The 16,968-nt window shown below is 41.4% G+C and overlaps 1 protein-coding gene across 1 annotated transcript in view; it reads right to left on the reverse strand.

Annotated features, from left to right (window-relative positions):
- LOC145470464 (uncharacterized) overlaps positions 1-16,968 on the reverse strand; it is a 28,674-nt gene that overhangs the window by 1,844 nt on the left and 9,862 nt on the right. Inside the window, exon 3 of the mRNA XM_081454279.1 lies at positions 493-630. Within this exon, the coding sequence (XP_081310405.1) occupies positions 493-630 (138 nt within the window). The remainder of the gene's footprint in view (positions 1-492; positions 631-16,968) is intronic.

Here is a 16,968-nt window from a genome sequence, read left to right on the forward strand (position 1 = left end):
GTAATCTCACCAGTCATGGTTGAGCATTGTGAATACCCGGTTGGAACAAACAAAAAAATGCATATTTGAATTTTATTGACTTGAAAAGCACACAGACAATACAACAATTAAACATACTTTGAACTCAGCGCAGACACTTTGAATTGATGGGTTTTTAAATATTTTCTTACATTCTTGCCACTAGTTTTAGAGTTAGGTCATGCACACTTTGTCTGAAAACACTGTAATCGCTAGACTGCTGATGTCTCAACTGGACCGAGCTGGCGGGTTGACGTTTTGTTGCTCGGTTCGAATTTGGTTTCGTCACTGGACCGAACTGTGGAGTCGCTGTGGCCTCATGGTTAGTGCGCTCGTCTCCGGATCGAGCGTCCGGGTTCGAGCCCTGGCCGGGGACATTGTGCTGTGTTCTTGGGGAGACACTTTACTTTCAGAGTGCCTCTCTCCACCCAAGAGTATAAATGGGTACCTGAGAATTAAAGCTAACATCTGTACCTTCACAGCGAGCCAGGATTGTCTGAGCATTCCCATCAGAGTATATCCAGTAATCCCCGTTAACCATCTCATTTCCTTCACTGGCCTTGATCTCACTGCACGATTCAGCAGGAAGCTCTTGAATGGAGCCAAGAGGAACTGTGTGATAAGACAAAAGATCTGTCAGAGTAATTTTATTTCAAATGTTTACAAGAAGAGCTTAAGGTGGCTCAAAACAATTTCCAGTACTTGAATTTTGATGGGTCGTTATAACCAGTCTTTATCACTTGATGCTACAATCATGGTATCAAAAAACTGCCCAATCTTTGGTGAACACGTTGTTTTCATTTTCGTGACATAACAGATTACCATAGCAACTTATAATTCAAAACCGGTACGGTGAAATTTTTTTATATTGTCAAATTTTAATAAGCATCATAAGTCGCAACTTTTGGCAAAGTTTTAAAGAAATATGTACATAGGGTTCAGAGCCACCTGAAAATTTAAAAAAAAAATATTAGAATTATCCGGCTCAATTTTGGGCAGAGAGCTTCGGAATCATTTTAGAATTTTGCAGGAGGGAGGGGGTGACTCTATTGTTTTTCGGTATTGATTGGTGACAGACTCATCGCTACCAGTATGACGTCACATAGCAACGAGCGAGCACCTCGAGTAGCCTATTCAGATTACGCCATTGAAGAAGGACAACAGAGGTTAGGAAAGACAAAAAAACAGGCCTAATATCGCTTTTGTTTACTAACTTAGTGTAGGTGTGTACAGTTTTTGTTATTTTTTTGTCTGTGTGCATTATCTGTTTTAGTTTTGTGCGCGCGTTATCGTGTATTCTTGTTGAATTTTTGTTGCGGGTAAGTGGCGGGACCGCCATCTTGAAAACGGGACGAGAGAAGTCCACGTAAAACGTTCGCGTTTTCTCTCTTAAATGTCTTACCAATAGTCTTCTCAATAGGAGGTTTTATGGGTCGATAGTATACGTTTAATCCGGGTGTATCTCTGTGTCGATTGAACCAGCCGCTCCTCTCATCAATCCGTTTGAGTGTTGAGATGTTGTTTATTTCTTGATTTCCACCAAAATTTCCCTGCGATGTGATCGGCTTTTGTCTGTTTTGGAGCACTTTTGGTGGTAGTTATCAGGCCTTCAAATGCAATTCTTTCTGTTTCAACTTCGTTTGCCTTTTGTGTTTTAATTGTGCCTGCTGTATGGTGAAATTTGTTGGCTTTAATCATACAGCAGCTTTGTTGGCTTTTGTTGTGAAGGTTTTGGCTTTTTTTCCTGACTCGTTGCAACTGCTGACCTATTGCCGTCCACTGCAATTGCGGTGTTCAGTGTTGTAATTTCATATTCACAACAAAGTTCAAATTCGAGTTAGCCTGAGTAAGCTGTTTTTGGTTTTCTTTTTGCCACTTACATTTTAGTGTACAATTTTGGTGTAAACATAACTACAGTTATAGTGAAATCAATTTTGCTGTATGATTTATTTATCTTTTGTCATAACCTGATAACTTGACTTATTCCGGAACAATGCCACATCTTGAATGATGCTGTAGCCTGTTCCTGGTTCTCGGTCAGTGGGCATGATCGAAAAACGTGGCTGAGCGGGTTCTGGTAAAGAAAGAGGCCAAGAGCCTGGAACAGGCTGATGATGTTGCAACTGTCCTGCATTGCCATGTTGTAATGGCTCCTATTTCTTAAGAATGGCTGACTGTTAGGATCGAGAAACGCCGGTCAACGACCCATTTGGCAAATCGCTCATATTTTGCCCACAGATACCCTTCGGTGACCTAATTCTAAAAATCATATTATAAGGTTCCAGCGAATTTTTATTTTTCAGAAATTCGCGAAAATTTGAAAGCGCGGTCAAAGTGCGGTTTTTCGTGTAATAAAATGACCGAAATAAGGTGCGAGGACGAAGCGCTGCTTAAGTCTTAAAATAAATTAAATTGACTTCAAACTTCACACAAATGTGGAACAACCACTCTAATTTATTCCTCGTTTTAAACTAATCTCAGATATGTTGATATAGTGGTTTTCCAAACCATTTTAAAAACACCTATGAAGCGTGTGAAAAATAACGGCAAAATATAGGTCATGTTTAACAGCATAAAAATGCATCTGGTACCTCACTTTCCGATTATTTTACTTTACAGCCTTAAAATATCATTATTAAACATATACCATGCCAAGTTTCATGCTCGAACTCGCAGTATTTCCCTTTGAGAAAAACGAAAATCTATGTCAATGTGTTGGGCGCAAATAACACAACAATTATACAAGAACAATAGACAAATCAATTTCAAAAGCGAAAGTAAAAGGTTATCATTAATTAGAATCCCGTCAATTCACTGCTATCAGTAGAAACATAATGTCCACTGCATAAAAACTGTTTTTAGACGTTTTCGAACCATTGCGCGTTAACTTTGTTTAATTTCCTGTCCGCCGTCATGTCTAGTTTGTCATCGCGTGTATTTCCTTAATGTGAACAACACTGTGAATGGTTCTCATAACAAACGCACAGAGGTTTCCTGGAACCTCGATGTTTTCGATTCACCAAAACGCTTTAAGTTCGTTAAGACACAACAATGGGTCAACTTGGAATGCTGTTTAGCATTAAGGACGTTAAAGGACTGTAAATTAATCGAGTTGAAATATCTTGAGGCAAATCAAAATCGCGCCCTTATTCTAATTGCTAAACAGCCGATCTCCGTTCAAGTTCAAGAAGTCGAGAGGTTAATTCGGCAATGTATCACCGGTACAACAACAAAATCAAACCGAGGTCATCAAAAGTGCAAGTTTAAAAGTGTAGTGGCAAGTTCGAAGTAAATTTCGCCTATATAAATTGGAAACAAGAAGTGAAACGATCTGACCCGAAACAAATAAACGAAATATTAATACGACTAATTTAATCCGAAAATGTTGCAGAAAACATACCTAAAAACCGTCGATTCCCCTCAATACCACTCCACATTGCCTTACAGAGACCAAGCTTTCTGCTGTAAGAATCAGGGGCCTCATGAATCTGTTTTTATTATATCGGCAACCATGCTGCGTGGCTGATATTCGAGACTCAGTAAAAGTTGTCACACAACCGTACGAGCAGCCCAGTCACGCTTTCACTGCTTTCGCGCAAATGTTCAACATTTCGCAATTGCAAGTTTAAAGTAGTGACAGTAGATTGAAATGCGCTTTTTAAAGCTTCCCTATCCAGGAGCAATTATTTCTTGTTCTTGAATGGCTTTTAGTTGTAGCTACAGTCTGGTAGGGGGGGGGGGTACTCCCGGAAATTTCGAATATCTGTATGCCGTGGAAGATTAAGTGGTCTCTGGCTCTTAACGCCAACACTGAAACACCCGATGATTCTCGAAGTATCACAGGGATCACTAAGCAAAATAATTTTGAGTTTAGCTCCGCTGAGTCAGATACCTGTTGGCGCGCATATTGCATTGACTGTGGACAGGTGGAAAAACAGTTAAACTGGAAAAGCCTGTTGCACATTGTAATTCAGCGTTGTCCAACACGCAATCGGTCTGGTTGTAATGCTAATCGTATTTGATAGAATCTCAAGTTTTCTTTCGACACATACTCACGTACTGGGGTGGTGACATACTACTAGATGGGCCTGGTCGGGAGCCACGAGTCAAGTCAGTCAACTCGCAAAGCTCAACCGAGAAGAGTGATAGTGAACCACTGGTGGAAGGACTGCAGATTGTCCCTACGCCTTACCCTAATAGGCCTCTGTGTTATTCTAATGAACTGATGCTGTTACAATGATACTATTTAGCTTTGTGAACATGCCAATGATCAGGGGTTTCTTTTGCAATTTAGTCAGACATCGCTCTTTGTTTATTTCTGCTGGAAGCCTCGTTCTCTGAAGGAGACTTCAGGTCATTTTGTAAAGAGGTACGGACACTGCGACCTCAACATCAGTGCCAGTATCAACGGGTGTGACCGAGGAAGCGTCTGCTGATGTTTCCATGGATAGTCACCATGCACGACAGGGTGTATTAATGCCTTCAAGGCAGCTGCATTCGTGTCTTTCATAGGCTGTCTGCTTTAGAGAGGCACTTGTCACTGGAGAAATGTACTTCGTCCCTGGAGAGACATTCCCTTATGGACTTAGAGAAAATGTGCTACAAACCCTGCTTGGAGCAAGCGTTGGCGCTTAACTCAAAGCCACAGTAGGTCACCAAGAAGTCCTTGTTCCTTTAAAAGGGGGTTGGGCTCTGAGGGCAGTCAATGACAAGCAGCAATCGTATCTCATGGCAAAATCCCGCGTTGGTCAAACGACAGGCCGAAAGCTTGACGCCGAAATGGTGGCGCGGGAGATGCGCAGAGTCCGGGACCCTTATAATATTCGTCTTTTTCAGGTGCTAGTTTTTCTCTCACAAAGTGACGCTCTGCGGCAAAGTGATCCTGATGAGATGCATGTTCAGGCATCTGAAAAGGAGAGCAATTTTATTCAGGTAAAGGAAGTTGTAGAAATAGTTCAGCTCCAGCATCCTTTGGTATACGACCAGCAAGACCCCTGTGCCTTGGCGATGGAGGGTGGCCTAAAGAACCTGAAACTGCCTATGCTACGGTGCGGGTGCAAAGACATGGGATTAGATATACCTCTCCCATTCGTGCGCGGAATAGCTCCATACTCAGCGCTTGTGAAGTATTTTACTAACAACTGCACTTGCCGGAAGTATTCTTAGGAACTGTCGATGTTCGACTTCTTCGGTATTCAGCAAACATCTCTTGCCGGGGGGGGAGGGAGGATCGTCAAATTTTTGTAGAGAGGGAGAGGGAGTAGAGGAGGGAGATCCTTTAGAGGAAAAACTAACGGCCGAATCGTCTCAACCTCGTTCCCAGCGAATTTGGGAACGAGAGGGTGGTAAGATGAGAGACTCTGGGAACGAGGTTGGAATCGTCACGCTTTCCAAATTAGCTGCAGCGATTAATTTGCCTTTATCAACTTAGAAACAGATGATCTAACGTACTTTTTTCCGACACTGCGCGCAGGCGCAGCGCAACAGTGCCTTAACAAACTAATCACTCTAGAACATCTGAAAACATAGATCTCGCAAACAGCTTACTTTCCTTAAAATAGTTTTTCACAAAGAACTACTTATTAATGATTCTTTTATACTGCAAAAGAAAACCTTTACCATTACCATGTTCATAAAGCTAAATAGTATCATTGTAACAGCATCAGTTCATTAGAATAACACAGAGGCCTATTAGGGTAAGGCGTAGGGACAATCTGCAGTCCTTCCACCAGTGGTTCACTATCACTCTTCTCGGTTGAGCTTTGCGAGTTGACTGACTTGACTCGTGGCTCCCGACCAGGCCCATCTAGTAGTATGTCACCACCCCAGTACGTGAGTATGTGTCGAAAGAAAACTTGAGATTCTATCAAATACGATTAGCATTACAACCAGACCGATTGCGTGTTGGACAACGCTGAATTACAATGTGCAACAGGCTTTTCCAGTTTAACTGTTTTTCCACCTGTCCACAGTCAATGCAATATGCGCGCCAACAGGTATCTGACTCAGCGGAGCTAAACTCAAAATTATTTTGCTTAGTGATCCCTGTGATACTTCGAGAATCATCGGGTGTTTCAGTGTTGGCGTTAAGAGCTAGAGACCACTTAATCTTCCACGGCATACAGATATTCGAAATTTCCGGGAGTACCCCCCCCCCCTACCAGACTGTAGCTACAACTAAAAGCCATTCAAGAACAAGAAATAATTGCTCCTGGATAGGGAAGCTTTAAAAAGCGCATTTCAATCTACTGTCACTACTTTAAACTTGCAATTGCGAAATGTTGAACATTTGCGCGAAAGCAGTGAAAGCGTGACTGTGCTGCTCGTACGGTTGTGTGACAACTTTTACTGAGTCTCGAATATCAGCCACGCAGCATGGTTGCCGATATAATAAAAACAGATTCATGAGGCCCCTGATTCTTACAGCAGAAAGCTTGGTCTCTGTAAGGCAATGTGGAGTGGTATTGAGGGGAATCGACGGTTTTTAGGTATGTTTTCTGCAACATTTTCGGATTAAATTAGTCGTATTAATATTTCGTTTATTTGTTTCGGGTCAGATCGTTTCACTTCTTGTTTCCAATTTATATAGGCGAAATTTACTTCGAACTTGCCACTACACTTTTAAACTTGCACTTTTGATGACCTCGGTTTGATTTTGTTGTTGTACCGGTGATACATTGCCGAATTAACCTCTCGACTTCTTGAACTTGAACGGAGATCGGCTGTTTAGCAATTAGAATAAGGGCGCGATTTTGATTTGCCTCAAGATATTTCAACTCGATTAATTTACAGTCCTTTAACGTCCTTAATGCTAAACAGCATTCCAAGTTGACCCATTGTTGTGTCTTAACGAACTTAAAGCGTTTTGGTGAATCGAAAACATCGAGGTTCCAGGAAACCTCTGTGCGTTTGTTATGAGAACCATTCACAGTGTTGTTCACATTAAGGAAATACACGCGATGACAAACTAGACATGACGGCGGACAGGAAATTAAACAAAGTTAACGCGCAATGGTTCGAAAACGTCTAAAAACAGTTTTTATGCAGTGGACATTATGTTTCTACTGATAGCAGTGAATTGACGGGATTCTAATTAATGATAACCTTTTACTTTCGCTTTTGAAATTGATTTGTCTATTGTTCTTGTATAATTGTTGTGTTATTTGCGCCCAACACATTGACATAGATTTTCGTTTTTCTCAAAGGGAAATACTGCGAGTTCGAGCATGAAACTTGGCATGGTATATGTTTAATAATGATATTTTAAGGCTGTAAAGTAAAATAATCGGAAAGTGAGGTACCAGATGCATTTTTATGCTGTTAAACATGACCTATATTTTGCCGTTATTTTTCACACGCTTCATAGGTGTTTTTAAAATGGTTTGGAAAACCACTATATCAACATATCTGAGATTAGTTTAAAACGAGGAATAAATTAGAGTGGTTGTTCCACATTTGTGTGAAGTTTGAAGTCAATTTAATTTATTTTAAGACTTAAGCAGCGCTTCGTCCTCGCACCTTATTTCGGTCATTTTATTACACGAAAAACCGCACTTTGACCGCGCTTTCAAATTTTCGCGAATTTCTGAAAAATAAAAATTCGCTGGAACCTTATAATATGATTTTTAGAATTAGGTCACCGAAGGGTATCTGTGGGCAAAATATGAGCGATTTGCCAAATGGGTCGTTGACCGGCGTTTCTCGATTCTAACAGTCAACCATTCTTAAGCTTCCAAGAATTTCAAGGCTGCATTGTAGTCTTTTCATCCCTTTAAGTGGCAGTCCCGCTAAAAGCGGTCCACTCGACTTCGGGACCAAAAATAATTTTCCTTCATTTTTTGTCACTGAAAAGGGTTTGACACATATATATAGAAAAGCAATTTATTATTTTCCAATTCCTTATTTTTGCTTTGCTACGAGCCAAAATTGAATTTTGGCCGAACTGAGGTTGCCGACCGTGATCAGAAAGGTAAAATTCACCGATTTTGTGAAGCGTGCTACGTCGCCTAAAATGCAGCTCACGGAATTTCGTTTCCGTACGAAATTTAAGGTACATTCATTACTTTGACTGACGAAATATGGAAACTTTTCGAAAAATTTTAAGCTTACCAGCGAGGCTGGAAGACACCCTACTCCGAGGCCTTTGATCACCTACTAAAATTTAGCCAAATTTGACGGGGAAAATCTCAAAAGTTGGGTCTAAATGAAGCCTAAAAAGCACATCACAGTAAATTTCATACCTTGATAAACCGTTCTATAAGTTCAAACCGGCGGGTATCTCCTTGGATTGCACGCGAGAACAGATTAAAATCTGCCACAGTCAGTGCATTTACATAGCTATCGCTCGTGTCAAAGCTCATTTGCATAACCCTAGCAACCGGTGAAATACATCTTCTTCCGTTCAGGTTCGTTTGTTGACCTTCTGAGTAGTGGCAGATAGCTTCCTTTAATACTTGTGTACACTCTAGATCCAGTTTTGAGGTGAAGGTTGCGTTAAAGTTGATTAATTCTCAAGACTTGCGAGACTCCAAAAGTAAATAATGGCGCCGGTCTGCAGAAATTAACCTAGCCGTCGTCCTGACCCTTCAATAAATTCTGCCGCAGAGGTAGCACTAGGAGAAGAAGAAAATCGTAAGTTTTCATTTACCGTTTAATGGCAACTGAATCCTATACTACGGCCAAGACTACTGGGAGCTAATGAGTGCTTTGTGCCCGAATTTGAAAAACAACAACAACGAACACTTGCCAGTTGCATCGTTGGGAAATGAACCTGAATGAGCACGACACACTTGAATGGAACTATGTTTTGCGATGAATGATGGGCTTTACTTCTGTTTTATGCTTGATGCTTGTATTTTAGTATCTTGCACAGCGCATAAAATAAACTTCGAGATCCGTTTATACAACGAAAGCTGCACCGGCTTCGTCAAAATGTCACACAAGTTAGTTGTAACGTGACCAATTACCTGGGAGGGGGGTACTCCCTTATATGGGCTATATAGGTATCTGTATGTGAGGTCCCAAAGGGTAGGGTCTTCCAGCCGTTTGAGTCATAAATAGGGTATCGATTTTGGCCATTTTGGTTATAAATTGGGTATGGTTTTAGCACTCTAGTCTTGAATTGGGTATGTTTCTTAGCAGAAGCTACTTTTTCATCATTATCAATAAGACCTTCAACAAAAGCCCTTCATAACGTATGTTTAGGGCAACTGTGTCAGCCGCAACGGTCATAAATAGGCTATCGAATTTTTGGTCAGGTCATAAATAGGGTAGCAAAAAACGCAGATTTTGGTCATAAAGAGGGTAAGGGTTTTGGGAAGTGGGCCGCACACCCTCAATCAACTTTTCTGGAAGTATCCCCCCCTCCTGGGCTAATTACCAGGGGCCAAGGGCAAATCCCCTACCCGGACGCGTCGATGATTAGATTTGGCAAGATTTGCTCATTTCAATATTGATAATGAAAAAGCCACCCTTTATTTTTTTGGGCTAGTGCAATCTTTTCAGTATGACCGAACGACGACAGTCATTGCACCTTTTCAATTTTTATCTACTTTTCCTCAGAAAGTATAAGGAGTTGCTAATACATGAGGGCGGAGGAAGCAGGCATGGACCTAAAATTCACTTTTCCTTTCCCGTTATCAGCCGTTCGTTTTTCAAAGAAAACACAATGGAAGAAAATCAAAAGATGGGACTAAGAAACCTTCCAAAAAACGTCCATATCGAAGCGCGTGCAGATGTTGAGAGGCCGATTTCTCACTTTGTGTTACAACGATTGTCGTCGTTCGGTCATACTGAATAGATTGCACTAGCCCAAAAAATTAATGGGTGGCTTTTTCATTATCAATATTGAAATGAGCAAATCTTGCCAAATCTAATCATCGGCGCGCGCGGGGTAGGGGATTTGCCCTCGGCCCCTGGTAATTAGCCCAGGAGGGGGGGGGGGTACTTCCAGAAAAGTTGATTGGGGGTGTGCGGCCCACTTTCCAAAACCCTTACCCTCTTTATGACCAAAATCTGCATTTTTTGCTACCCTATTTATGGCCTGACCAAAAATTCGATAGCCTATTTATGACCGTTGCGGCTGACACAGTTGCCCTAAACATACGTTATGAAGGGCTTTTGTTGAAGGTCTTATTGATAATGATGAAAAAGTAGCTTCTGCTAAGAAACATACCCAATTCAAGACTAGAGTGCTAAAACCATACCCAATTTATAACCAAAATGGCCAAAATCGATACCCTATTTATGACTCAAACGGCTGAAAAGCCCTACCCTTTGGGGCCTCACATACAGATGTACCCCCCTCCGGGGTAATTGGTCACGTTACAAATTGTGTGACATTTTGACGAAGCCGGTGCAGCTTTCGTTGTATAAACGACCCGATAAACGGATCCCGAAGTTTATTTTATGCGCTGTGCAAGATACTAAAAGACAAGCATCAAGCATAAAACAGAAGTAAAGCCCATCATTCATCGCAAAACATAGTTCCATTCAAGTGTGTCGTGCTCATTCAGGTTCATTTCCCAACGATGCAACTGGCAAGTGTTCGTTGTTGTTGTTTTTCAAATTCGGGCACAAAGCCCTCATTAGCTCCCAGTAGTCTTGGCCGTAGTATAGGATTCAGTTGCCATTAAACGGTAAATGAAAACTTACGATTTTCTTCTTCTCCTAGTGCTACCTCTGCGGCAGAATTTATTGAAGGGTCAGGACGACGGCTAGGTTAATTTCTGCAGACCGGCGCCATTATTTACTTTTGGAGTCTCGCAAGTCTTGAGAATTAATCAACTTTAACGCAACCTTCACCTCAAAACTGGATCTAGAGTGTACACAAGTATTAAAGGAAGCAATTTGCCACTACTCAGAAGGTCAACAAACGAACCTGAACGGAAGAAGATGTATTTCACCGGTTGCTAGGGTTATGCAAATGAGCTTTGACACGAGCGATAGCTATGTAAATGCACTGACTGTGGCAGATTTTAATCTGTTCTCGCGTGCAATCCAAGGAGATACCCACCGGTTTGAACTTATAGAACGGTTTATTAAGGTATGAAATTTACCGTGATGTGCTTTTTAGGCTTCATTTAGACCCAACTTTTGAGATTTTCCCCGTCAAATTTGGCTAAATTTTAGTAGGTGATCAAAGGCCTCGGAGAAGGGTGTCTTCCAGCCTCGCTGTAATCTCGTTCCCAGATCTCTTGTGGACGAAGCCGAAGGCGAGATCTGGCCAAATCCGATTTGCACCACGTGATCGGCTGTGAGGAATGTGACAGGCGAGGCAAGAGCGCAAGCCCAAAATAAATTCCCAAAATGGTGGAACAGAAAGACTCAGAAGACTGACTCAGGCGCTTAGAATTTATCCTTGGTTTTCATATGACGTAGTCATATTCCAAAATTAGAAATTATCTTTCCTTCCGCGGTTTTAGTTTCATCAGATAAAAGACCCTATAGGAACGTGACGTTTGACAATCGTTTAGCTCGAAAGAGTTCTTCTTTTTGTAATAGAGCACTCCAAGCTTTTGCGTTGTGTGACATGAAAATGGCGACCCGAAAAGACTGTCGCGTAGGCCGAAAGATGAGTTACCGCTTTAGTTTTTGCTAAATAAACGATGCTCGCACTAGAAGAAGCATTTATTTCAATGTGTCGGAGCTCTACAGTAAAGATTTTCGTTTCAATTGCAAAACTCAACGACAGATATTTTTGTTATTTTACGGCCGCCATGTTTGTGCCCCTCCGAAGGACACAAACATGGCGTCTCCATACAAAGCTCTATAAATTTGGGTGACACACTTCTGCCAATAACGGGCGAATGAAAAACAGCAGAAACCTGATTCTTGGCGAGGTTGTTTATATAGCAATGATCTATCATACGCCAGATTCTTAAATTTATTTATTGAACGGTTACGATTGTTAGTTTTGATCACATGACTGGTGAAAACCGAGAATAGGTTAAACAACGTTGCAGTACTTTTATGTTAGCTTAGGGCCAGGCAGAGAATTAGAGTGTGTTTTGCGGGTTAAAGTTAGCTAGCAAATATTGTTAGCAGCATCCTTGCTCGTCGCTGTGGACGTTGCCCATGGACATGGCGGACATGTCAAACATTGAATTTGACCGCGCATTGAAGTTTTCCTTAACTGAACGCGGAACGCCTGATTTAAAGTTAAAAAACTAAACAGCTAGAGCCTTTGAGAGCAGTGGTGCAGCAAAAGAGAGATGTGCTAGCCGTCCTGCCAACAGGATATGGCAAGTCTTTAATATATCAACTTCTGCCGAGTATGTTTGACTTTCTTGGTATGGTGGAAAGTAATGCTCGATTGTAATCATTGTGTCACCATTGACCGCTTTGATGATGGACCAAGTTGAGAAAATTAAGAAGCAAGGACAGTTAGGAGCAATTATCCGGCTAAATGTTCTGAAGCGAACAAAGAGACAGGGATCGAAGTCCAAGGTGATTCTGTGGAAAATGTGTTGTGCGGACGTGTTAGCATCGTGTTTGCCAATCCGGAAGTACTTATCAGTAGTAAGAAGTGCAGAGAAATATTGTTATCTGATGTTCATCAAAAAAACGTAGTCTGTGTTGTGGCTGACGAAGCTCACTGCATCGTGGATTCGTGAGTAATTGCCATTCAGTCATTGTGTGTTATGTAGAAATTTTATAAATTATTTTGTTCATTATTTCACATTTTATTAGTTAATTGAAGGTCCACATCAGCCTCACTGGCTGCTAATCTTTGTAACCTGCATTACTAAATAAAATGATGAGGATGAAACTTTTGTTGCACCTCGCCTCTCTCTGGTCTGAAATACTCAATATGTAAAGATGTTAAAGCAGTTGTCAATTTTATTGTATTGAATTAACAGAGAAAAAGTATAGACTGTGACTTTTTGTTTCAGTTTTAGTGTTTTGATCTCGATGTGGACAATATGTGATTTAATACATATTAGGGCTACATGTACAGGTATATTGTCCTAAGGTGGCGTCAAACACATAACCATGATTGCTTTCTACAAGTAATACACATCACATTGCTGCAATATACTCTAAAAAATAATTTCAGTTTGATTGTTAAACAATCACAGGCTGTGAACTACTTATGTAAATCTAGGAACATTTTGCCACAAAAACTACTTCCAGGAAGAAAAGAAAAATCTCCTATTTCTTGTGTTTTCCTGAATATATATTACCTTTCTTCATGATCAATATTTATTGCAGTTGTCTGTTGCAGAAACTTATAGAAAACACAGTTTTAAGCATGCAAATTATTTCAATGTGTCTTCTAATTACAACAATGAACAAATTTTTGCAGAACACCTGCCAAAAGTAATCTTGTTTCCTCATTTCATCATAATGTCAGGATGTTTTGAACATGACGTGCACCAAATAAATGATCTATTGTTAAGATGGATTTTCTATATTTACTCACATCTATTAGGACTCAAAATGTTGGTTTTTGGTATTGGCAAGAGGGACAGTTAAAGACTTCGGGGAATTCGAATTTATGAAAACTGGAAGTTGAGGTTACATGAAAAATAATTATGGAGAAAATTATAAACCAGACAAATTTCACTCATTCTCTCCTGAAGTAAATCATAATGATGCCTTCACCCTCTTTATAATCCCCTGGGGGAAGTAAGTGATACATGCATTATGCTCAATTGAAAGCACACCTTTGTTTCAGCCTGACCACTAGCGATTAGTACTGTATTGATATGTTGAACAAGATTCAGTTCCCTGTTGTACTGATTCAGTAACATAGAATAAATTGATCCAATTGGAGGAATCTGCTTTGCTCCACTCCTTTGGACATTTTGCCCCTCCCTCCTACAGCAAACGGCTGTTATTACGTCCAAAAGAGTTGGGCTCCCTTTGGCTTCTGTAAGTATTATCTCCCAGCTGAAGTCTCTCATAGTCCCGAAGGACTTTTCTCGTAGTACAGATGGTAGATGACCCCGTGTGTATTTTTCTGCATTCTCGCATTCTTCAACGATTTCTTCCAAGTGTAATCGCTTCAGGTAGTTCCCCACTTCTGGAATGAGCCAAACAGATGAAGCGATTACACTTGGTAGCCTCGACGAAACAGCCACATTGAGTAGTTTGACGTTGATTGTCTCAACAGGTTTGTTGCTTGCCTCTTTTCAACTGAAAAAAATCAAAGCGAAACGTAAACACCATGCGGACCTCGTAGGAAACAGCACACTTACGAAAATCAATTTTTCTACAGTTATCTTGGTTCTAGCAAAGTAAATATGGACCAGTTCCAAAAATAATACTCCAGAAGCACTTCTCTTGTATTTCTCGCATACAAAAAGCAATGTTCACACAGCTTTATGAGTGAGTTCGCCGGAGGGAGACATGCAAGATGAAATTACGTGAGCTGAACATAACAAAAGTCTTTGGCAATTTACGCGGAATTCACGAAGTTCCATGGACAGTTTCTGACATTTTTTACATATCTAGCGGCTTAAATAATCTATTGGAAACTCTTTTAACAGGATAAGCTCAAGCAAATTTTTTTTTTAAATTGTTTTCCGCACTGCGTTCGCCGGTGTTATATATGAGAATACCGCTGACCATTATGCATAGTTGTGCATGTGTTGAGTTATTGTTTAACCAATGACATTAAACAACGTGGTTGGAATGTAGACCCAAAATGGCGTCTGTGTCATGAATATGTAACATGGTGTCAAAATAGTGGGATTTCGAGCGCCACGGAACAGGGCCAAACACATCAGGATGGCCGAAGGATACGCCAATTCGTCGTTCAACTGAATGAATTGGGCCGCTGCGGACCTGAGTAAAGAATGGGAAAGGTTTTATCAACATTGCGAATTCACGTTCGGAGGACCGCTCAGCTAATGCACGGAGAAGGAGAAAATATGCAACCTTATGAGCTTCGTCGGCGACAAAGGCCGAGAAATTTACCTCACTTTCCAATGGGAAACTGTGCAAGTTGGATCTGGAGAAAGTGCACAAAATGTAAATGAAAAAGACATACTCCAAAGAGTAGTCGGAAAGTTCAAAGCACACCTCGAAGCAAAGAAGAACCCAATTATGGCGGCAGTTAAATTTGATCGAAGACGCCAGTTACAAGGGGAAACGTTTGACTCCTTTGTCACCGATCTTAAGCTCCTGGCCCGTGGTCTGGACATGACAGAGTCGAATAAGTTGATCCGGAACGCCATCGCATGCAAATCTCTGGACGAACGAGTAAGGCAACGCTGCTTGGAGAAAAGTAAAAACCTTACCCTGGAAATGGCCATTGACATCGGTCGGATGTTCGAAGCGACCAAGGATGGAATGCAAGTGATGTCTGGTGAAGACCCGAAAGTGGAGGTCAATAAACTTGCATGGAAGAATGGCTCGTCTAAGAAGAATGGCTCGTCCAAGAAGAAACATGACCAAGTTCAAAAATGTGATAGGTGTGGATACAATGCCCACAAGCCACAGGAAAAATGCCCAGCCAGAAATGAATCATGCAACAAGTGCAAAAAAATTGGACATTTTGCCAGAGTTTGCAGAAGCAAGAAAAGCAATGTAAACTTACTGCATGAAATGGTCCATCCTGGAGAAGACTTTTCTAGTGATGAGGAAGGTCCTGACAGGGATGTACAACTACTACATGTAGCAAGCCTAGAAATGAATGGCATCAGTGACGGGCAGGAAACATGTGAAAATGACGAATGGTGGGAGGTTGTAGAAGTGGGCAACAGTACCCTGCATTGTCAACTTGACACTGGTGCCTATGCAAGTGTAATTAACACTACTCAGCTCAAGCAAGTAGCACCCAGTGCCCAGATCAAACAAACCAAGAAGACCCTGGTGTCATACAGCCAACACCGAATCACACCCAAAGGTTATGTCACTCTTCCCATAAGATTCAAGGACAGGGAGTTAAATGTGAACTTCTATGTCATAGATAGTAAGCAGAAACCAATATTGTCAGGCAAAGTTTGTCAAGCACTCAACTTGGTTCAGCGGGTACATAAGTTACAGGCACATGTAGATCCAAACCTAAAGGAACTACTTGACCAGTACCCAGACCTACAAAGTGCATCCGGAGCCATGCCTGGAACTTACTCTATCAAGATTGACCCCAAAGCAACACCAGTGGTGCATGGGCCTCGCAGACAACCTGCAGCACTCCTTCCCAAGATCATTGCCAAGCTTAAGGAAATGGAAAAGGAAGGACACCTAGCCAAAGTTTCACAGCCCACTGACTGGGTTAACTCTATGGTAGTTTCAAGTCGAGGTGGGAAGATCAGGATCTGCCTTGACCCAGGTGATCTTAATAAAGCAGTGAAACGGGAGCATTACCCAATCCCCACTGTAGAAGAAATTGCAGCCAAGATACCTGAGGCAAAAGTGTTCACAGTCCTTGATGCTAAAAGTGGGTATCTCCAGATAAAACTAGACTACGAGTCCAGTCTACTGACAACGATGAACACCCCAATTGGCAGATACAGATGGTTAAAGCTACCATTTGGAATCAAATCAGCTCCAGAGCTGTACCAAAGGGCCATGGATGAAATGTTGGAGGATATTGATCACGCATACGCCATTATGGATGACATACTCATCGCTGGACGTGACATCGCCCACCATGATGCAGTCCTTGAGGCAGTTCTCAACCGCGCCAGAACCTACAACCTTAAGCTGAACTTTGAGAAGGTCAGAGTACGAAAACAGCAAGTTCAATATGTGGGCCACATTATCTCAGCAGATGGCCTCAAACCAGATCCAGAAAAAGTAAGAGCTATGAAGGATATGCCACCTCCTGAAACGAAAGAAGATGTCCGTCGGTTTCTGGGATCTATTCAGTATCTGGCCAAATTCCTCCCAATGCTAGCAGAAGTCGAAACACCACTGCGGGAACTAACCAGAAAGGATGTACTTTTCCACTAGGACAAGCCACAAGCAGCTGCGTTTCAGAAGCTTAAGGATATGTGCTGT

Source organism: Orbicella franksi, chromosome 15 (assembly GCF_964199315.1).
Source record: "Orbicella franksi chromosome 15, jaOrbFran1.1, whole genome shotgun sequence".
Classification (NCBI taxonomy): Eukaryota; Metazoa; Cnidaria; class Anthozoa; order Scleractinia; family Merulinidae; genus Orbicella; species Orbicella franksi.